This window comes from Xiphophorus couchianus, chromosome 11, assembly GCF_001444195.1.
Source record: "Xiphophorus couchianus chromosome 11, X_couchianus-1.0, whole genome shotgun sequence".
In the NCBI taxonomy this organism is placed as follows: Eukaryota; Metazoa; Chordata; class Actinopteri; order Cyprinodontiformes; family Poeciliidae; genus Xiphophorus; species Xiphophorus couchianus.
This window is the reverse complement of record NC_040238.1, coordinates 31,864,925-31,888,135: the sequence shown is the minus strand read 5'-3', so window position 1 is coordinate 31,888,135 and position 23,211 is coordinate 31,864,925. Positions and strand designations below refer to the sequence as shown.

At 41.6% G+C, this 23,211-nt stretch overlaps 1 protein-coding gene across 6 annotated transcripts in view; it reads right to left on the bottom strand.

The window, feature by feature from the left end:
* Window positions 1–23,211, bottom strand: part of amot (angiomotin) — a 67,256-nt gene that overhangs the window by 20,025 nt on the left and 24,020 nt on the right. For 5 of the 6 annotated variants that reach the window (XM_028032483.1, XM_028032485.1, XM_028032488.1 and 2 more), the window contains 5 exons: window positions 19,027–19,171; window positions 16,649–16,741; window positions 16,102–16,247; window positions 6,323–6,472; window positions 5,600–5,796 (listed from right to left, as the gene is read on the bottom strand). In XM_028032483.1, the coding sequence (XP_027888284.1) occupies window positions 5,600–5,796; window positions 6,323–6,472; window positions 16,102–16,247; window positions 16,649–16,741; window positions 19,027–19,171 (731 nt within the window). Of the gene's footprint in view, window positions 1–711; window positions 771–1,029; window positions 1,186–5,599; window positions 5,797–6,322; window positions 6,473–16,101; window positions 16,248–16,648; window positions 16,742–19,026; window positions 19,172–23,211 lie in introns of all 6 variants that reach the window. The other variant, XM_028032487.1, reaches the window with a different exon arrangement.

The window sequence follows — 23,211 nt, the reverse complement described above, 5'->3', positions numbered from 1 at the left end:
TAATAATAATAAACACGTTTTATTATTAAAACACGACAAACTAATGGTGGTAGAGGGCCGCACTGGGTTAACTCGGGGAATCTCATCTGTCCGTGTATCATTCATACTTGATGACAGCCACGCCCACCACCCAAGTGTCAAAGTCGCGTTCTCCTGTCATATCAATAATTACTTACTTCATTCATATGGCTCTTACAGAACCTCAGTGAAAACTTGTTTATTATTATTAACTGTTTGGTGCAAAAAACTGACTGAAAATTGATATTTTTTACTGCATGTTTATGTCTGTTAAGGCTAAGATGGAATTGAAAGCAGCCCTGTAAACCATTCAGACTACGAACATATACAACTTCAGATATTTCACAACGAGATATTAACATTCATGGAAAAACCTCACATAACCTTGTATTAAAGCAGAAAGTACGGCGCCCACCGTAAGAAAGGCTTGCAGTATTCAATTATGCTGCATAACTGATCAATACAGTATTGCGAGGGAACGCAAAAGGTTTTGCGAGGGAACGCAAAAGGTTTTGCGAGGGAACGCAAAAGAAAAAAATTTCCTCATGTCCCCTAGTGGGCTCCATAAGGAAGGGATTCAGCAATGTCAAATTTTGAAGTTACATATTTTTCAAAACTTCATTGGAACCCCAACAGTACATCTTAAACATTTGGGCAAGTTTAAGACTTAGTGAACAGCCAAACAAAACCAACATGGATGAGTTCTGAGTTGGTCTCAGTCCTGAACTTCTCCAGAAATCATCAAAGGGTTGCTAAAAAGATAAAGAAAGAAAAACATGTTTAATACATGAGATAACAGCACATTAAACTACATTTATGTCGGTTAAAGACAGACAGGATGAAAAGGAAAGGTTTAGTGGACAGACACTCTCTGACCTTCCTTCACTGTAGCTGTCCTCCTGTCTGTCTATTAGAAATGAACAGGACAGATACAGAGAGAAAGGCAGAGAAAAAGAGACAGGGAGTAAGATGGAGTAAGAGAACTGATTGTGTGTAAATGTGTAATTTTACCATTTTAAACGTTCCACTGGTTCATGAAGGAGGAGAATGGAGACACACAGGTTCACTGTTGTCCTAGTGTTGAGCATAAGTCGTCCTGTTGGTTTTGATGTTACTTTTCCGTTTGCAGCTTTTGTTCCACTTTCTGGGTTGAGGCTTATGAATTGCCTAAAAACGGATAGGAGACTGTTTAAAATTACGCTTTTGTTTTTTTTAAGTACATATTACATTTTTAGATTAGATGCCTGTGAACTACCAAATATGTTTTGTAAAGGCATTGTTGAAATAGTTCTCATCTATGAAAAAACACTCTAGGTGGCAAAAGCCGCTGCTGGACTTGTGCCCTTCATACTGTTTTCTGAAAAATAACAATTTTCATTGATACTAGTTATAATTTTAACTTAATACTCAGGTACACAGAGACATTTCCATAGACAGATACATTCATCTGTCTCTATCCATATACTATGTTTGCAGACAGAGACACCTTCTGTAACTTCTGTGCCTCTATTTGTAGACATAAAGTTGTAGATGGAAATATCTCACTATCTCTTCCATCCATTAGTCTATGGACAGAAGGATGGAAGTTACAGTGAGACACAGGCAATTGGAGTATCTGGGACGGTGAGAGGGGTGAGAGGTCGGTCTTGTCACCCCCACAAGATGCCTCACTGGGCAGTCGCCCATAGCAGAATCTGGCACTGGCTGATTAATCACAATTAATCACTATGCCTAACTTTGTAGGCTTGAAATGTAAATATGCACGCAACTGTGCAAACCCCTCTTGCTGCACGCCAACAATTTCAAATCCAAGCAATTATCTTGCATTTGTACATTTGTAGTCTCCCATACTCAATAGAAACTTAGAGAAATTTATTCCACTATACATGGATACAAGCGGTACCAAACTTGTTCAGGAGCCAACTGATAGATAAGATCTATTTTATTAGATCTATTTTAATTTCTAGTTCTTGGATGCCCCACTCTTTTATGATACCATGAAGTCCATATCAAACATAAACATTCTCAAAAAATGTTTTGTCTCAAACCAACCATGTCTAAAGACTCTTAGTTTTCTAGGTTTTTACATCAGGAAAGTTTATAGAAAGTCAGTTTGCTTTAAACGTTGGTTTAGAAATGTTTCTCTATTTTCATTTCCTGTGATGAAGCGGCACTATATTGTCCTCATCCAGCCGATGAAGACCGGTGTAATTCGTGCACGTGAAATTGCATGCTAGTAAACTAGATGTGCACATAGTTGGTTAAAGATCCAACACAAGAAACTGTTGAAACTGTTCAACTCTTGTTGCTGTCTGTCTGCAGTCGCGGAAAAAGTATTTCGCTGTTCGTAGCTCCCCGTGTGTAACGTGTTGCTATGAACTAGATAACCCTCCGCGGGAGAGAGGCTCTGATGTCAAAATAGAAGGTTCAATTGATCTGCGTTATGTAATATTAACGCATTAAAATGTTCAGGTTAATCGCGTGCGCCAACACGTTAACATCGACAGTCCTATGTGCGAGAGAAAATTTAAAAAATCAGTTGGCTGCAACTGTGTCAATAGTAGCTCTTCTTCTCTTCAGTGTTTGTAGCTTCTTGGCGCAGCTCCGCGCTCCTGCTACTGGTAGCTTCACCGCACCAGCTCAGTGTTACCCCGGCCGGCTAATGGCGGTGCTGCTATTCACTTGTCTGGTGTCTGATTTTCAATTATTTTATGTTTTATTGAGGATTTTTGTACATATGTTTTGACAGTACTGTGATCATGACAAAGCAGCAACTTATATTAAAAAGTTTTTTATTGTCCATCTGGATGCTGCCCGCTTCCATGGAAGGACAACAGAATATCACTCTTATAAACATGTGATGACTAAAATCACGTTACCCTCAATGTGTGTCCCTCTGAAAAATGAACTAAATTAAATAAAGAAATCCATCCATGGGTGATACCACAGAGACCGTTCATTTCATATAGTTAACATCGGTGCTGAAAATGATCCGGTATGAGACTGTAGTATCACAGCACCTTTGAATTTTAATCATCAGAATACCTGAGCTAAAACAGTCTGCTGTTCTCCATCGATACGCATTTACCGACCGCTCCGCACCGCAGGGGGTAAAAAAAGAAGAAGAAGAAAAGAAAAAATAACGATGCGCACATTGCGCAAAACCCTGAAACAGGAGAACCGTGACTTAGAACGGAGCAACAAACTAAATGTGAATTATGATCAGAGAATCCGGCGGTGAACAGTGAAAAATCTATGAGTGTCAAATCAGGTGAAACACATGATGATTAAGCGGCAGAGCAGGTGATTGACGTGATGAGCTTAGATTACTGGTGGAGAGCGTCAATAAAAACGATCAAATAAAACTAGCAACACTAAAAAAACTAAAGAAGACATAACAATAAACCAAGAGAGGATAATACTAATCAAAGAAAACTAAATAATAAGGAATGAAGAACTAAATGCAAGAATAAACTAAGAAACTAAATTAAATACAGGGAATAAACTGGTATGGCAAGACCTTTCGAGCAATAATTAACACAGAGGACTATATGGCAAGAATAAACAGACACTGTTTCCACATAAACGTCAAATAACATTACTGAAGTGCCATGGGTTTGTTGAGACCACATCCAAGAAGAAATATATTTTACAGACCATAACAGTAATAAGGAGCTTATCGCTTATTTATGTTTTTAATTAGATTTTATTTTATATATTTATTTCTTCAATATTATTTTTCATGACAGTGTTAATATCACGAGGCTGTTCATGACTCCATGACACTTTCAATTTGACTCATTAGGAAATGTAATTTCTGTCCAGTAAAACTATTAATCTATAAATCTATAGACAGGTCAGTATAAAGATATAATCCATGTTTCAGGCCCATATTTATATGCCAATAAAAGGTTCTGGAACTTTTACTTTTCCACCGAAAGCTCTGGTTTACACAGTAAATGCCATGTGGGTGAAATTTTATGGATGATACTCTGATGTCCCATTCTCCTGAAGGCAGCACAGAGCTGCACCACCAGAAACTGACAGAAACACTCAAGAGAAGAAGAGTTATGATTGACATAAGTGCAGTTCTACCCATGTTTTAATGTTGCAGAGCACTGTCTTTTTGCAAACACTTCAAAGTTCAAACTTGTATTGTTGTGCATCTTTTATCTGGTCATATTGTGCAATATTTAACAACTAACATCATAAAATTGCACATAAGAATATTTTTTTCCACTCTGACCATCTGGGAAATTATTTTGGACGATACCTCCAGAAACAACCATAAAAATCAAAACATCAACAATAGTGATAGTAATATTAATAATAAAATAATATTCGGTGAAAAGTAGCCTACAAATTCTTTGATAGCGGGGCACTGGCCCAAAAAAGGGTGAGAAACACTGTTCTAGGTGAACTGAACTAAAAATCACTTGTGTTGCACATAATGCTAGCTGAGAAATAACCAAAATTAACTTTAGCAAACAAGCAAGAGTAGCTCAATATAACCACATAAAATATATTTTCTTACACAAACAAACACAAAACTGCAAAATAATGTTTTTATTTAAAAGTACTTACCCGGTGAAAGTCATTGTTGGCCACGCCGTCTAGCCTGTGAACGTTCGCCTCCAGCTGGTAAATATCCCACAATGCAACTGTTCATTAAAAATTTACAGTACAGCTGTAAATTTCCGCACGTGATCCAGCAGTCCAATCAAGTCCCATATACTTTCCATACGCATTTCAGATCACAATAAAGAGCTGTATTTTCAAAACCCAGCCACCTTACTGTATTTTCATGCTGTAGATTTTACAGAGATTTATTACAGTGCAGCTGCTTACAGTCCTGCAAAACTTAAAGCATGTGTTTCTGGCGATGCTCCTGATTAAACTCATTATATGCTCCTTGAGCAGCTCTCTGAGAGCAGATGGCATGTCCGTTCTCCACAGCTAAACTATAGTATTGTTCTGGAGTTTGCTGTGAGGTAATCACGAGCCAGTCAGGGAATGGTGCCAGCTGTCAATCAAATTGCTTCGGTGCCATCCCTGGCTCGGTGCGGCTAGTACTACCCCTGAACTAGGTACGAGAATCAGAAAACAGCCAGCCAGAGCCGGGTCAGATCTACTAATGGAAAATTATTCTGGCTGGGGTGGACTGGGATCAAACAGGTTAGAGATGGTCTAATGGAAAACTGCCTAATGATGCTGGCTTAACTTCAGCCGATTGACAGAAAGGCTACTAGTTTTTTTGCTCTCTATTCACCTTTTGTCAATGTCCACAGAAGTCCAGGGAGGAAGTTGTCATTTCATCATGACTGTAATTGTCAGTTACTTAAACTCAGTATTCTGACCGTCAGATTGAGGGGAAATCTGAATTTGAACTGTCTACATAGTTTTTTCACGAGCTTTGAAAAGAGTCAGCCTGTACTTGGTTTCCAACTTATGGTGAAAACTAAGCATTATGACCAGTTGTCATAATGTTGTAAAACAAGACAGACAAGAAAAACAGATTTTCATACACAAGACAAAATTTAAACCTGAAACCTGATGTTGTCTTCAACTGCAGAAATCTCACCTCTGCATAGCAACAGACGCGGCAGCATCCAGGGCAAACTGCCTCATTACACTTTCCTCTAAATACTTTTGCTCCCATTTAGTCATGTCAGCCTCCAGAGCCAGAATGCGTTCCTCCTTCTCTCTTAGGTGCTCCATTAGGGCTGTGGCATTGTACTCTGATGTCACCAAGCCACTGCTCTGTGAGGTTCCTTGACGCTGAATGGCATGATTAACACATGAAGATTGATGGGAAAAAAACAAAACATGCAGAAGACACAAGAAAAACATTTTCTAAAAGTTTACACATTCATCTCCGATAGTCTGAGGTAGTATTCCTTTTAATAGCTCTATACTCCATCATTGTTATCAATGTTTTGGTTTTGTTAGTTAAAATCTGAACAGCAGTATTTTGGACAGCAGTAGATCCAAAGACAGCTTCATCTTTGCAATCATTATCAACTTAAAAGCATAGCTCAAAGAACAGTATGCAGCAAACTAAATTACATTATTGTTATCACTGTGGTGGCTTACTGGTTTCATGTTTTGTAATCAGAGTGAGAGCTACATTGCCTTCCCTTCCACCTGTGCATATGAGAGAGCATTTAGGTTTAAAGAAAAAACTGCTCTGAATTTAGCATATAAATCAATAGTTAATTTTAGCTAGAAACTAACAGTGAAATATCACAAGGTTGATACAGAACTGTGGAGATATTTTAGCAATACAGAATTGTGAAATGGTTACCTGCTGCAGACGTAAAGACTCCAGCTCTCTTTCCAGTCTTGTACGAAGACGGTGTTCTAGTTGTTCTCTCTTTTCACATGCTGCCTGGAGCTGGGCCAGAGCCTGTTGCATCCTTTCCACTTTCTCCACATAAACTTGTTTTTTTTTAAGCTGCAGATACATATAGATACATATTCCTTTTAAGTTACTGTCAATGACGCTTTTAGTGTTTTGTTCTCTGCCACAGTAAAATAAAAGGCTTTATAATCAACCATCCTCTTCAGCAGAGTATGAGACAAAGTAATACAACTTATTAAAAAATATGACTTTCTCCAGATGTTCTTATCTATGTTAGAGGTGTCAAAAAGAAAATTTGATGGTGTAGAAATTAACTTAATGAAGGATTGAACGTCATAGATATTCAGTATCATAACTGTGTGTAAATGTATGAAGGTGCATTTCAAAAGCATTGTAAAGTATGTATGTCTATTCAACTTTTTCTCAACAAACTCTCATTGTATTTTTTATGTTTTTTTTATGTTTGGACCCCAGGTTGTGGTCTGAAGTGGAAGGAGAATGCTACTTGGCTTTCAAAATCTTTTGAGAAGAGAAGTCTGAAGCCTGTCATATGTTTCAGTATTCCAACCACTTGATAGCGAGCTATAAAGTTTATCAAACTACCCATAGAGTTTTTCAGGAGATTTTCTTCAAAACTCGTATCTATACTGAAGTCAGTTTACAATGAATCCTTGGTAAATGAAAAGCTGTCAAAAACGCTCATGCAAACTATAAACTCAGTCCCACTTAAAACAGATTAAGGACCCTGTTCATTCATAGGCCAGTCACAATAAATCCTGTCGTAACTATAACGCTCTGAGAGTGAATTTGCGTGTTGACAATTACATTAGTGAAGCACGTCAAAATGCATCAACACAACGAATCTAATGTGGCATTTAAAAAACAAACACTTGACGGGATTTGGCTACATCGAGGCTCAATGCAGGAAAAAAGGACATCCGGAGCAGCCAGATAGCAGGTAAAGCAGCACACAACTACCAAAACTCACCTGGAAGAGCATGACGGTCAGAAAGCTAAACAAATAACTCGAAAAATAATTTAAGTCAACGAGCTAGCGGTGTAAGACGCTGGTTCTGCTCTCGCTCTTGGACCGCCGCTACGAGCTACTGGTAGTAATATTTTACAGATGTAGAGCCGCTCAACCTCCACCAGACTGAACTCTCACACCGAACGTCTGCTTAAAGCTGCAGCATGTAAATCAAACAAACAAACAAAAGATTTATATGTATTAAAGTATGTAAAATTATGTACGGAATCCTCCAGGGGACACGGGGAATTTTTTTTCTTTTGCGTTACCTCGCAATACTTTTGTGTTCCCTCTCAATAAGTTTTGCGTTCAATATTTGATGGTCTATTTTGTATATAGTCATGAATGTCAATTTAATATTTCAAATACATGCATGTTTAAAGAGCCTAAATGTGCAGGAAATGGTGACAGAGGGCCGCACTGGGTTAACTCCGGGAATCTCATCTGTCCGACGCGTGTGTCAATCATTTCCGGGTCACTTCTTTGTTCTGTCACAATTATCGATTTATTCCATTTTGATTATCATGAATCAAGCTTTACAAGGACTGTGACACAGACTGACCAGGACAAACAATGCACAAGTGCCGCGTCCTCAAACACACAAAGCCAGCACGCCAGTAACCTTCCCATTCATATTTGGTGACAGTCACGCCCACATTGACGCACCCACCACCCCAGTGTCAAAGCCGTGTGCTCCTGTCATATTAATAATTACTTATTTCATTCAAATGGCTCTAACAAAGCCTCTGTAAAAACGTGTTTATTATTAAGTCTTTGCAGCAAAAAAACTGATTGAAACTCAATGTATTCGCTGCATGTTTATGTCCGTTTGTGTAAGGTTGAGATGGAACTGCACATGAAAATGGCCCTTTACCATTCAGACTACCAGCACAGTAGAGATACAAAACTGTCTCATTACCCCGCAAATAGTGAAGATAGTTTGGATGTATTTTTATTTCTTTCCTACTTACGGAAAGTTTCTGTTTATATCGTGTGTTTGTGGTGCATTTCTATATTTAAGAAAGAGATATACATCAGATTTTTCACGAGATATTAACATTCATGGAAAAACCTTACATAACCTTGTATTAAAGCAGAAAGTACAGCAGCCCATAAGAAGACCAGACCAAAAGAAATGGTGAGGTTAGCTACAAGAAGTAAAAGAAAAGAAGAAAGAAGGAAACATCATATAATGAACCCAGAGAAACTTAAACCTCTTCAATGGATTGTAAGAGACTTTACTGATATGGTGGCTTATCCCTGCTCTGCCCAGAGACGCTTAGAGGTAGCCACCAGATGTGTCATCACCCTGCGGGACTGGTTACCTCGTTTCCCATGGATGGACTTAATGGTCCATCCATCGGATGGATGGACCATTAATGGACCATACTTGGAGGAGGCGGAGTGGCACTGCCAAGCAGCTGTCAAGAAAATCCGAGCTCATCCCACTTCCCCATGCTGGAGATTTTAGTTTAACAGTAATAATAAATAAAGTTATCTTTAAAATGAATCACTCAAGTGACATCAGGGCCCAACAGTAGACTTAAGTGTCAATAAAGTTAGTTTAACAGTAATAATAAATAAAGTTATCTTTAAAATGAATCACTCAAGTGACATCAAGGCCCAACAGTAGACTTAAGTGTCAATAAAATAAATCTGGTTGTGTGTGTTGTTTTTGTCTCATGCAAACTTTGCTTTAATTCAACTTTTTTCTATCTAATCATAAGAAATCATAGTCAGTCAGAGAGAGTCATTAAACAGGAAAAGCAGGTTTCCTGGAAAAAGAGGAAGTAAGTTTCCAGCCTGCAGATTTATAAAAATAGCTGAGACTATTCCTTAGTTTAAAGCATGAAAGTTTTAAAGAATGAAATCTAAACATTATTAGTAATTTGATAAGATTCAAAGTAAAATACTTATATTAATATTGGTTTACTTGTAATAATACTTACACTTATATTTGTGAGAACACTTACAAGAAAAACAAGTAACTGTAACTTTGGTATAAAATAATTAGAATCATGGATTATTCTTGGTTTCTTTTCAGAAAACATCTGAAATAACTCACATTAAGATTATAATAAGAATAATTAATAAGTTATGGTTATAAAATTATAAATGAATGCTAAATCAGAGAAGCTAAAGAAAATAAATGTGATATAAATGTGATTTTGACATTGAACTTGAAATGGTGTAAAAAGGTGTAACTGCAATTAAACATCACTGATATGTTGGAGGTAGAGAGTAGGTGAAAGGTTGTGCAGGCAAGGGACATAGGAGGTTGAGCAACCCTGAGACATTGGCACAGACATCATGACATGATGTCTCTTAAGACAGTGACGGATATGAGATCATCTGTCTAAGCAGTGGATAAACCCTATATAAGGTGGGTGCAAAAGAGGAACCTTTTGTTGGATCCTCCGGGCAGCTTCGAGCCAAGATCGAGATGGACAAAGAACTCTGCAGCTGAAGAAGAGCCGGGGCCACAGAGCCGGAGACTGTCCTGTGCATGCATGGGGACCAACCCGTCTGGCCCACAATCTGTGGCTTCGAATCGCACTTCTCTCATCGGCTGGGTTCAGACCCCAAAGACAAAGATGAAGACAAAGGCAAAGACAAAGAAGAAGAACTGGTGCCTTTTTTCCTGCCAGCACCAAGTCCTGTGTGACCTCAGCATCCATGCGGAGAGGAGGCTCATCAGACCTGCGGAGATCCTGGCCTTCATCGATCGGCGTCTTCCTCCTGCTGCAGCACCTTCTTCGTCGTCGTGCCAGGTCTGGGGTTCGAGGCGCCAGGCTCCGTCCGTCTCTCTCAAAGGTTCCCTTTTTTAGTTCTCAGTATCAGCAGTAGGGAAAGATAGACTAGATGACTGATTTTACTTATTTGATTATTTCTGCTACTGAATTAAGCTGTACTGACCCTTGCAAAAATGCCTTACTAATAAAATATTTAGCATAAAGAAAATCTAAAGATGTTGTGGACATTCAGTTAATGAGTCACCTTAAAGTTCTTTGATGGTTGTAAAATAGCTATGATGTTTGATTCTGGAGAGGAAGAGGTGGAAAATGTTTTTAGGTTGCTGGTAGCCCATATTTAAAACATCATCCTTGGGACTCGCCCGAGTTACTAAAACCTACCTGGTTCAATAACAAATGCAAGTTGTAAAATAGAGAACGAGCGACCGTTAACAGGTGTGCTCTGTGAAACTAGTTGGCTGTAGGCTGCTCAGTCTGGCTAATTCACAGGGGGAAGAAGGGTGGGACACCTGGATGTAGGCCGTCAGATAACCAGGCGAATCGTTTCTCGAAACCAGCTTAAACAGAGTTTACTTCAGTTCTGGACAGGGTAAATCCCAGCAGATTTAGGAAACTCAACGGACCCGTTAGACGGAGAGCTGGTAGCACATCTCCCCTCTCAGAAGAGGAAGTACGAGAGTGAGAGAGTAGAGACAGAAAGGAGGGGGGGGGGTGTTGCGCAACAACACAGCTTTTGCTCTTATTATCGGCGAACCACCTCCGCCAATGCCGGATACTCCCATCTTCTGATCTCCATCCTCCTCCACAGCTCCAGACTCCCCTCCGTCACAAAGACCAGCTGCACCTTCCGCCCCAGTAAGTGGGTTCTCCGCCCCTCCCGGTGACTCCTCTTCTCCTCCAAGTGACTCTTCGTCTCCTCCCAGTGCTTCCCAGGGAGTCTCAATGTGCTCCCAGCGAGCCCTCCAGCGAGTCTCTCAGTGCCCTCCAAGACCCTGAGCTGCCTGAGCCTAGCCTTCCTGAGCTGCCTGAGCACAAACCTGTGCAGTCTGTCGGCACTCCAGGAAGACCTGGAGCGAAACTCCTGACCTGGAGGCCTGGAGGCAGACTCCAGGAGTCCGCCTCCTGTGCCACAACAGGTCCGGCTCCTGTGCCATTCCTGGCCTCCGGACTCGCCACCATGGGTCCACTTCCTGAGCCGTTCCCTGCCTCGAGACTCGCCACCATCGGTCCACCTCCTGCGCCATTCCTGGCCTCTGGACCGGCCAGCATGGGTCTGCCTCCTATATCATCCACTGGGCAGTTCACGGTAGGCCCTGCCCTGACCGTGTTTTGTTGTTTTGGGACCCAGTTTGTTTTGTTTCTTTCATGGTATTTTTGGTTTAGACTCTGGCCCTCCGTCCAGCGCCCCTCCGCCCACCCTGGTTGGGTTGTTTTTGTTTTGGACTTTTTTTTCTGGACCTAACCCTAACCCTCTTGGAGCCGCCTTGAGAGGGGGGTACTGTGAGGATTTGGGTTTTCTGTGGCTTTATTTAGGCTTTGTATTCAGTTGAGTCTCTATGTTATCCCGTTTACACCTTGATTGCTTCCAACTGTGTCTTGTGTTCCCTGATTACCATCTGTGTATTTAAATCCATCTGTGTCTTTTGTTCCTTGTCGAATCCTTGTCAATACTGTGTCATGTCTTTGTTCTTGTTGCCTAGTTCTATACCAGTGCTACCACTGTTGAGTTCCTTGTCTCCTAATTCACCTGTGCTGCCTGGATTTCTGTACACATTTATCATTAAATCAACATATTCACCATTACCAGGGTCCACTGCGTCTGCCTCACCATCTCTTAAGCTCCAAATCATGAGAAACACAAATGTTTTGCGAGGTAACGCAAAAGAAAATATTTTCTCCATGTCCCCAAGAGGGCTCTGTAATTATGTCTAAATTAGGTGAATTTATTGGCAGATAATTTTTCCATTTTGCCAGATAACATAGCATCATTTATACCTAAAGTAAAAAATTAACAGCCATTCCAGGCAATCGGCAGTGATCGGTGATCGGTACCGGAATCGGCAGCAAAAAACCTGATCAGAGCATCCCTACATTCAACAGAATAGAGTTGATTTACCTGTTTACAGCATTAAAACAATTTGGATTTGGGTCAAATATTTGTAGATGGATCAAAGTTCAAGATCTGTGGATGAAGTCAGAACAAATGGCTTTGTTTCAGATTATTTCCAACTACTTTAAAGCATAAGGCAGGGGCTGTTGCCTTTTCCCTTATTTATTAGGGTTCTGAGCCTGCGGAAGCGAGCAGACAGCCAATGCAAGGCATGACCGTTCGCTTGCTCCCAGCAGAGCAGAGGACCCTATTGTTTTTACTCCGTTTTTCCATTCTTATAATATGTTATTCTTCGCTGAAACTGATACTGCCGCCTACCTCCCCCCCACCCCCCGGAACTTATTTACAACTTTTATTTGCATCTGGCTTCAACACTCACACCGCTACACTCATTTACACATACTCAGGCATGTGCACCTGTTGGTGGCGCAATATTTATGCTTATAACTCAAAAATGGCATGTCCCATGAACAAAATTGATATGGGCATAGTCTCGTAGAAAGATTCTCCAACAGATGAGTCACTGTGCGAAAGTTTTTAGTCTGGATTATTTCTCACCAGAGAGCCACGAACATTGCATTAGCGAAAACCAATCTCGCCCCCTAAGATCAACTCTGAGCCCAATAAAACTTGGTCCAATATAAGCTAAAGAAGATTTTTTTTAAAAGTCATTCTGGCAATTTTTTTATTTTTTGCCCAATTTCAACCAGTGATGTCAGTAACACGTTACTGACTTCGGACCACGTTTTTCAGTGACAAGAAATCCAACGCATTGATTAAAGTTACTTATCCAAATCAATGTGCATTACTATTTTCTTTTGTATTTAAATTTTATTTCCTCTACGTGTCTGGGGGAGTGATCGCCGTTTGTATGCAACAGTGTCAGCAGCGACAGAAACATATACAATTGAAGGAGATGCACATTTTGTTGCTGAAAAACAAGAACTATTTTGAATTTCTGTGGCCAAGTTTGATTATTATAAGCAGCTTTGGGCTTGTTTTTTCTAAAGTCACTTCCAAAGTTAATGAGTCACGGGTTGCATATTTTTGGCTCGTTTTTGAAAATGAAGTTGCTTATTTGATATATAAGCAAAAACACATAATAAGCCCCAGAATTTGTCTGACCACCAGTTAGTTTTAGTCAGACTCTCCCTGTTCATCATTTCCTGGATGATCTGTCTCGCTGTGTCTTTGTTAATGTCAAGTTAATATATTTGCTGTGACTGATGTCGAGCTTCGTGTTGCAACACCAGAAAACTGCAAACATCAAGACTAATATGAACACAATAAACGTGAAAACAGCCACGAATGAACGTGTCCATAAAGTTTCACAACTAAATGCTATTGATATTTAGATAAGTTTCACAAATCTGTGCAGAAGGCCATCTGAGTTGTGGAGCCGCAGGAGGAGTGCTGTGTGCTGCGCTCTGACAACAAACGTAGGGCCGTAACACAGAACCTGGACGCTGGGGCAGGGAGAGCGGGAACTCTAAAATCCTGTTTAGAGTTTTCCAGACCAAACATGCAAAAATTACTAAAGTTTTCTTTGTACTGTTGTAACCATTAAACAATCTCCCCTTCAGGTAAACCTTATGAATGGAGAAACATTACCAGTATAAAATAACTTGCAGTTAAGTATTGGCAAAGCTTAATGCAATTTTCACAGGTGGCGCACCGTTGTTGTCAGAAGTTGCTGAAAGTAACTAAAAAAGTTACTTTTAATGTAACTTAGTAATCAGTAATCTGATTAAAGTTACTTTTTCAAAGTAACTATGCAATCACTGATTACGACATATAACAGCTAATTAAACATCACTACATACGTAGCTGCAAATTTTAATTGCCCATAATTTTGGAACCGTAAAACATTTCACAATTTCCTTTGTACAACCAAGTACAAAAAATTTGATACGCAAAAACCGCTGATCGGATTTTCGCAAAACTTTGCACATACGTCCACGCCCCTGGCCTAACTTGTATTTTGAATATGGTCATGGTTGGTTGAAGTATGGGGGGATTATTAACAAGAACGTGAAAAGTACTACATCTGACCTCCAAAATTTTAAAAAGATCTAAAACAAATCACACATTCATCCAAATGAGCTCAAATTTTCAGGATGCTTTCTCTGAATTGTTCTGAACATTTCATCCACTCTATGTATAGATCTATCTTCATATGCTTCACTCTGTTTTTTCTAACGGTTGACTTCAACACAAAAATCTGTATCTTCCTCAATCCTAACTAAACTGCTCACAAACTGGAACACATCAGCCTCAGTCATTCTTCAAAGTCTAGTAAGAATCTGAGCTTCTTTGTTTGAATAACAGCGAATCAAACTTTCACACCAAGTCAGCGGTGTCAAACTCATTTTCATATTGGGGCATATCAAAAATCAGAATGTTCTTAAATTTATAAATGTTTGTGAGGAATTTGTACGATATTTGCGCTAATATATAAAGTTAAATGTGACGTTTTATTACTCGCCGACGCCTTATCAGTTACAGGCCGACTGTAACTGATCGAGTGAGATCAAGTTAGGCTTGCTCTCAAGCTTAACTTGATCTCACTTAAACTGTCACTTAAACTAGATGTGTTTGACCAATTTTGAGAACATTTGCAGTAAAATCAGAAAAAAATGTGGAGTTTTGTTAATTTTGTGTGAATTTTGCAGATTTGTGAGAAACTGGAAGGATTTATAGATGTAATATGGAGTCTAGAGGGCCACATAAAAAGAAACGGTGGGCCGTTTGGCCCCCGGGCCTTGAATTTGACACCTGTGCACTAAGTGCTCGTAATGTTTAATATCGTTTTTTCCAAATGAAAAAACAACATTAAACAACAACATTTTTTCTATTCATACTTCAACAAAACAGCATAAAAATATATTATAAAGGAGAAGCAAGCTTCATTATTTGGTGTAATTTTAAGATTTTAGCTCAAACTGGAACATTTTAGGGACATTTTCAATATTTCTATATGTGAAAAGCAGTTATAAGCAGGGGAAGTATAAAGGAGTGTGATCTGACCACATTGTGTAATCATCCTAATTGGCCACATGATGGTGCCAAACCCACCTTATCTGGGCCAACAACAGTATAGCCAGTCAACATCAAAGTCAGGGTGCTTCATTTGTGCATTTTACTCCTGTCAACTTTTAATGGCTTAATCCAGGTATACTTTATTGGGACTGACCAGGACACATTCACAATTAAGATTTTTGTATAATTTATCTTAAAATAATGCAGTCCTGTGCCTTCAATGCCTAATCAAATGCCAGCGAATCTCCTCTTTCTGTTTTACTATGCACATGAGTGCATTAAACAATATAGCTCAGTGAGTAATGCAATGGACTCTGAATCAAAGGGCTGCAGGTTTGATTCTGGGTTGAGCTGTGTATTTCACTTCATTTCATTGCGGGATCAATAAATGCATTTTGAATTTGTTTTCTCAGCCAACATGAGTAAGCACAGTGAAATAGCTCGCTGAGTAATGTGATGGACTCTGAAGCTGCAGGTTCGATTCTGGGTATGGAACACATATTAAAACGCATGTCAAATGATGTCTAAGTGGGTGGGGCAGTGCATGGGGAGGACCTGATGGGTTGGATGAAGAACCCATTATAACTGCTTGCAGTTCTAGTTTGACATTGTAATAGAACACTCGCATTTGCTCTATAGCAAATGCGAGTGTATAGCAAATGCGGGTGAAGTAAATCCCAAAGATCTACATTTGCAGTTATCTGGTCCAATTAACAGAATGTCTCCTCTTCTTTATCTGTTGAGAGAATTTAGTAATATATCAGGACACAAAGTTAATCTATATTTTTCTCACCTCCTCCTCCAGTTTAACCACTTTTGCCTGGGCATTGTTCAGTGCTTGGTCTCTGATCTCAATGTGTCTCCTTTGGTCATCTGCAGTTGAGCGCAGTGCATTCAGCTCCATCTCCAGCTTTTCCTTCTCCCGCAGAATTTCTTTTTCTTAATGAATAATAGAAAATAAAAACATTTATAGTCATTGTATGTATAAAGCACCCCTTCATTTTGTGTATTTTGAAGCATGTAGACTGAATCCTGCCTAAAAACAGATTTTCTGCTGATTCATTGGCTTCATGGCCCTTGCCTATAGTCAGCTTAATTTAGTTCCAACAAATCTAATGATCAATGAAAGCTGATTCAGCTACAACACCCCTAAAGAACTTTCTCTAGTAAAAGGAATACTGGAAAGCACTTCTAAAATCAAAAATGCATTTACTTACAAGTTGGAGCAATCATGGTATGGCTTTCAAATTTTAATACACAAAATCTAATTTCAGAATTGTTTAAAAAATGTTCTAAGCTAATGCACAATTGGATTGCAGTCACGTGTGTCTGTTACTCACTCTGAGCAACCAGCTGGGAGATGGTTTTCCGATTGTCTTCAGAGCTATCACACTCTTTAGAGGCGAGCTGTTTATTAGCAGTCTCCATGCGCTCTTTAAAATAACACGAGACAAACGCATCATGACATCCATAAATAAATAATCATTTAATAATCATTTAAAAATCTGTCATGTTTAACACTTTGCTAAGTTGTCACAAGTCTTACTAAAAAGTGGAAAAAGTCATCCAATGGCTTGGATAAGATAATTTTTTGTTAACCTTTATGAGAGATAAAAACTGTGGTTACATTTCAGTCTGAAGACGCCTAGATTACCCTTACAGCAAATTACAACAATGCTTTATTTCTTAAATATATGTATTTGTTATTTTAAATGTATACCCACATGCCTTTGGAATGAGACACAGAAAATAAAGTTATAAAAAAAACTTTTTAAAAAATTATTTTATTGATATGTTAAAATAATATAATTAAATTTCTTGGTACCCATAAAGAGACGACTAACACTTGCATTATAGCTACGCTTTAAGCTAAATATAAAATCATATTATGACAGGAGCATTCAAGGTTTTTATTCAGACCATCTAAGGTAAACAAATTGGGTTACCGCACCAATACGGGGCAGAGAAAGCAAATGCAAGAGCTGATTGAGGAGTTCAGAAACATAATGATAGATATCCATGTTAAAAGTAAAGGAAACAAGTTCATCTCAAAGTTGCTTCATGTTCCTGAGACAATAATTTTCAATATTTTTAAAATGTATAAAGTTCATCCAACTGTGGTAAAGGTTCCCGGATGGGAGCCGAAGAGGAAATGCAACCCTAAATTGCAAAAGAAAACTATTTAAGATTTACTTCAACATGAAAATGTTGAAGTAAATCACTTACTCATCACTCTTTTTTTAACCTTAAGGCTGCAATATGTAACTTTTACAAAAAATATTTTTTCACATAGGTGTTGAAACTGTCACTGTTGTGACAGTATGGTATGACTCAGATAATCTATGAAAAAATCTAGCTCCTCTGCTTTCTCCCAGTGCTAACTAGAAACAACCAATCAGAGCCAGGAGGAGGTTCTTAGAGCTGTCAATCATTTTTGTTTTCTGTTGTGCTTATTCTCATTCTTGCTCTCTGTTACACTACAAGTTTTTTCTGATAACAGAGTCTGCCAGGAATGCTCAGGCATCGCCAGCGATGATGGCATATGAATGATTTTCCTGGAAGAGTAAGTTATTTCTCCACCATTAGCAGCATGTACACAGACATACTGTAACTCACAACCAGTTATTTCAGAAACTTGTGATCTTTTAGAAATTTTATACACAACCATTTCTCAGGTTTACAATGAAATATTCAAAGAACCGAAAATATACAGTGGGCTTGTAACTATGCAGAACACCCAATTCAGTTCCTCAAAGCTGAATAACAAAAATACAGAAAACCGTTACCCTCTCTGACAAATCTAAATTTCAGCTGAAACATTTAAATGCTAGGGTCAAAATTTGGTGTAGAAAATATGGAAGCATGGATTGATGCTACCTTGCAACAACTGTTTAAGTTGTTCGTGGTTTAATGGTGTGAGAGATATTTGCTTGATACAATTTGGAACTCATAGTATCTGGTGAGTAATGATTAAATAGAGTCTACCTGCTTTACCAGGGAATGACAGCAAGATACCTGTACTCCAATGTCCTCCACAATTATCAGGTCTCAATCCAACACAGCACTTTTGGGAAGTGATGTAACAAGACATTTGAATTATGGATGTGCACCTGACATAATGACCTTACATCATTAACAATGATGTAAGGTCATTATGGACCAAAACCTCAGAAATATTTCCAATACTTTGTTTAAACTATGTCATGAAGAATTAAGGCAGTTATAAAGAAAAAGAAGTGGGTCTAACTAGGTACCACCAACGTGAACCTCACTAAGTGGCCAGTGGGTATTCTGTAGACAATGGCTGAGTAACTTCTAGGAAATGTTAGACTATTTCCTAGTTATTTATCAAGTTATTTTGTGGTGTTGCAAAATGAGTTACTCATGTTAAAAGCAGCCACCCAGACTTTAGAGCTCATGGATGATGAGTGAAAAAAAGGATGATGGAGTGGGGGGGAATAATGGATTATTAGAAAACTTCAGTTAACTCAAGAAATTCCAAAGCTAACAAATGAACAATAAGCTCCATGTTTTGTTCAATAAATGTTCTTTATGTGGATATTTACCTGTTTATGCTTAATATTGTCTGATAATTAGATCTACGTTATTTTTGACTGAATTATGATATTATCATTTAAAATTCACAATGAACTACTGTCTAGCTTTCAAAAGCATTTTTACAACATAGTAAATAATTAATCCTTTTCTCAGCTCTCACCTCGCAGGTCTCTGTTGAAGTCATGGAGTCGGCGCACCTGTAGCTCCAACTTGCTCCTCATAGTTTTCTCCAACGCTTCTCTCTTAGAGGAAGACTTGGCAAGGTTTTCATAGGCCTCTGACACTAGCTGTATCTCTGTTTCCAACTACCCAAAAACAAAGCATACATTCAGTGACTGATTCATTGATGTATACCCACTTAGTATCAATTATTAGAGCTATTCATGGCCAGACACAAGTTATTTTTTAACATAGTGCCCTTACCACCTTTGAGCTTCTTATGCAACTCAATAGTATGATGTACTGATAAAAGATAGGTTGCACTAGAGGTGTCCAGGTCCAGTCCTCAAGAGCCACTATCCTGCAACTTTTAGATCTATGCGCCAACATACACTCACCAGCAGTCATTAAGCTCTGGTAAGGAGCGCTTCATTTAATTCAAGTGTGTTGGAGAAGGGATGTACATAGCTTGTCTTCACCACATTGGAGAAACTCCAATGACTACATTTCTACACTTAAACATTTTTCCATCCATCCATCCATCCATCTTCTTCCGCTTATCCGAGGTCGGGTCGCGGGGGTAGCAGCTTCAGAAGGGAGGCCCAGACTTCCCTCTCCCCGGCCACTTCTTCCAGCTCTTCCGGGGGAATCCCGAGGCGTTCCCAGGCCAGCCGAGAGACATAGTCTCTCCAGCGTGTCCTGGGTCTTCCACGGGGCCTCCTCCCGGTGGGACGTGCCCTGAACACCTCACCAGGGAGGCGTCCAGGAGGCATCCTGACCAGATGCCCAAGCCACCTCAACTGGCTTCTCTCGATGTGAAGGAGCAGCGGCTCTACTCTGAGTCCCTCCCGGATGACTGAGCTTCTCACCCTATCTCTAAGGGAGAGCCCAGCCACCCTACGGAGAAAACCCATTTCGGCCGCTTGTATCCGCGATCTCGTTCTTTCGGTCATGACCCAAAGCTCATGACCATAGATGAGGGTGGGAACGTAGATCGACCGGTAAATCGAGAGCTTCGCTTTTTGGCTCAGCTCTCTCTTCACCACGACGGACCGGTACAGCGCCCGCTTGACAGCAGATGCTGCGCCAATCCGCCTGTCGATCTCCCGCTCCCTTCTTCCCCCATTCGTGAACAAGATCCCGAGATACTTAAACTCCTCCACTTGGGGCAGGACACCCCCCCTGACCCGGAGAAGGCACTCTACCCTTTTCTGGCTCAAGACCATGGCCTCGGATTTGGAGGCACTGATCCCCATCCCGGCCGCTTCACACTCGGCTGCGAACCGCTCCAGCGAGAGCTGCAGATCACGATCTGATGAAGCCAAAAGGACCACATTGTCTGCGAAAAGCAGAGATGAGATCCCAAGGCCACCAAATCGGATCCCCTCAACACCTTGGCTGCGCCTAGAAATTCTGTCCATGAAAGTGATGAACAGAATCGGTGACAAAGGGCAGCCCTGGCGGAGTCCAACTCTCACCGAAAACGAGCCCGACTTACTGCCGGCAATGCGGAGCAGACTCTGACACCGGTCATACAGGGACCTGACAGCCCGTATCAAAGGGCCCGGTACCCCATACTCCCGGAGAACCCCCCCCAGGGCTCCCTGAGGGACACGGTCGAACGCCTTCTCCAAGTCCACAAAACACATGTAGACCGGTTGGGCGAACTCCCATGCACCCTCCAGGACCCTGCTGAGGGTGTAGAGCTGGTCCAGTGTTCCACGACCAGGACGGAAACCACACTGCTCTTCCTGAATCCGAGGTTCGACTATCCGACAGACCCTCCTCTCCAGGACCCCTGAATAGAGCTTGCCAGGGAGGCTTAAGAGTGTGACCCCTCTATAATTGGAGCACACCCTCCGGTCCCCCTTTTTGAACAGGGGGACCACCACCCCAGTCTGCCAATCCAGGGGAACTGCCCCTGATGTCCATGCGATATTGCAGAGTCGCGTCAACCAACACAACCCTACAACATCCAGAGCCTTAAGGAACTCCGGGCGGATCTCATCCACCCCCGGGGCCTTGCCACCGAGGAGCTTTTTAACCACCTCGGCGACCTCGCCCCCAGAGATTGGAGAGCCCAACCCAGAGTCCCCAGGCTCCGCTTCCTCAGTGGAAGGCATGTTGGTGGGATTGAGGAGGTCTTCGAAGTACTCTGCCCACCGGCCCACAACGTCCCGAGTAGAGGTCAGCAGCACACCATCCCCACTATAAACAGTATTGGTGCTGCACCGCTTCCCCCCCTGAGACGCCGGATGGTGGACCAGAATCGCCTTGAAGCCGTGCGGAAGTCTTTCTCCATGACCTCTCCAAACTCCTCCCACGCCCAAATTTTTGCCTCAGCAACCGCCCGAGCCGCATGCTGCCTCGCCCGCCGGTACCCATCAGCTGCTTCCGGAGTCCCACAGGCCAAAAAGGCCCGATAGGACTCCTAATTCAGCCTGACGGCATCCCTCACCGAAGGTGTCCACCAACGGGTTCAAGGGTTGCCGCCGCGACAGGCACCGACAACCTTGCGGCCACAGCTCCGATCGGCCGCCTCGACAATGGAGGCACGGAACACGGTCCACTCAGACTCCATGTTCCCCACCTCCCCCGGGACGTGTTCGAAGTTTTGCCGGAGATGGGAGTTAAAGCTCCGTCTCACAGGGGATTCCGCCAGACGTTCCCAGCAGACCCTCACAACACGTTTGGGCCTGCCAGGTCTGACCGGCTTTCGCCCCCACCACCGGAGCCAACTCACCACCAGGTAGTGGTCAGTGGACAGCTCCGCACCTCTCTTCACCCGAGTGTCCAAGACATACGGCCGCAGATCCGATGAAACGATGACAAAGTCGATCATCGAACTGCGGCCTAGGGTGTCCTGGTGCCAAGTGCACATATGGACACCCTTATGCTTGAACATGGTGTTCGTTATGGACAATCCATGGCGAGCACAGAAGTCCAGCAACAGAACACCGCTCGAGTTCAGGTCGGGCGGGCCGTTCCTCCCAACCACGCCCCTCCAGGTCTCACTGTTGTTGCCCACGTGGGCGTTGAAGTCCCCCAGCAGAACAAGGGAGTCCCCAGGAGGAGCACTCTCCAGTACCCCCTCTAAGGACTCCAAAAAGGGTGGGTAATCTGAACTGTCGTTCGGCCCGTAAGCACAAACGACAGTCAGAACCCGTCCCCCCACCCGTAGGCGGAGGGATGCTACCCTCTCGTTCACCGGGGTAAACCCCAACGTACAGGCGCCGAGATGGGGAGCAACAAGTATGCCCACTCCTGCCCGACGTCTCTCTCCCTGGGCAACTCCAGAGTGGAAGTATGTGCAGCCCCTCTCAAGGAGACTGGTTCCAGAACCAGAGCCATGCGCCGAGGTGAGACCGACTATTTCTAGCCGGAACCTCTCGACCTCACGCACTAGCTCCGGCTCCTTCCCCACCAGAGAGGTGACATTCCACGTCCCAAGAGCCAGTTTCTGCAACCGAGGATCGGACCGCCAGGGTCCCCTCCCTTGGCCGCCACCCATCACATCACATTTTTCTAAAGTGGATTTTCAATCAAAGCAGGAAATAATACTAAAGGATGACCAACACTGGAGCTGAAAGGTTTGCTTCGAGAAAGAAGGGTATCGCTGTTCTCAAACGGAGTGGTATACAAGAAAAGACAGGCTTTTCTTGTCCTGCTAGAAACAGCCATTAGTGCTTTCCCTGCTATCTATTCTCAACTTGTGTCGAGGACAGACTTGGCTTTGGATGAACATTTATAAGACAAGGTAAGACGGCAATAACATTTTTTGTTTAGCTTATTAATAAAATGTTCATTTTGTGAGCTACAGTTTGTATGTGTAAAGAATGCAGAAAAGAAACATAACCCGCAAACTGCTGTGTTAGATTAGCTAATAGCAGCAGTAGTTATAATAGAATAGAATAGAAGTACTTTATTCATTCCAGCAGGGAAATTACTTCGCAGTTACAGCATAGAGACAAGACACAATAACAACGTCCGGGTGTTGAGTCTGGAGTTTGGCTGCGGCAGAGCTGATGACATCACAGGCCACCGCTGCATCAGCTGATGGGGGAATGTAAACAGCGATCAAAATGGCGGACGTTAACTGCCTCTGCAAATAATACGGCCGCATTCCCACAGCCAGAAGTTCAATGTCCGGGCTACAAATCTGTTCCTTCACGTTAACATGACTGGG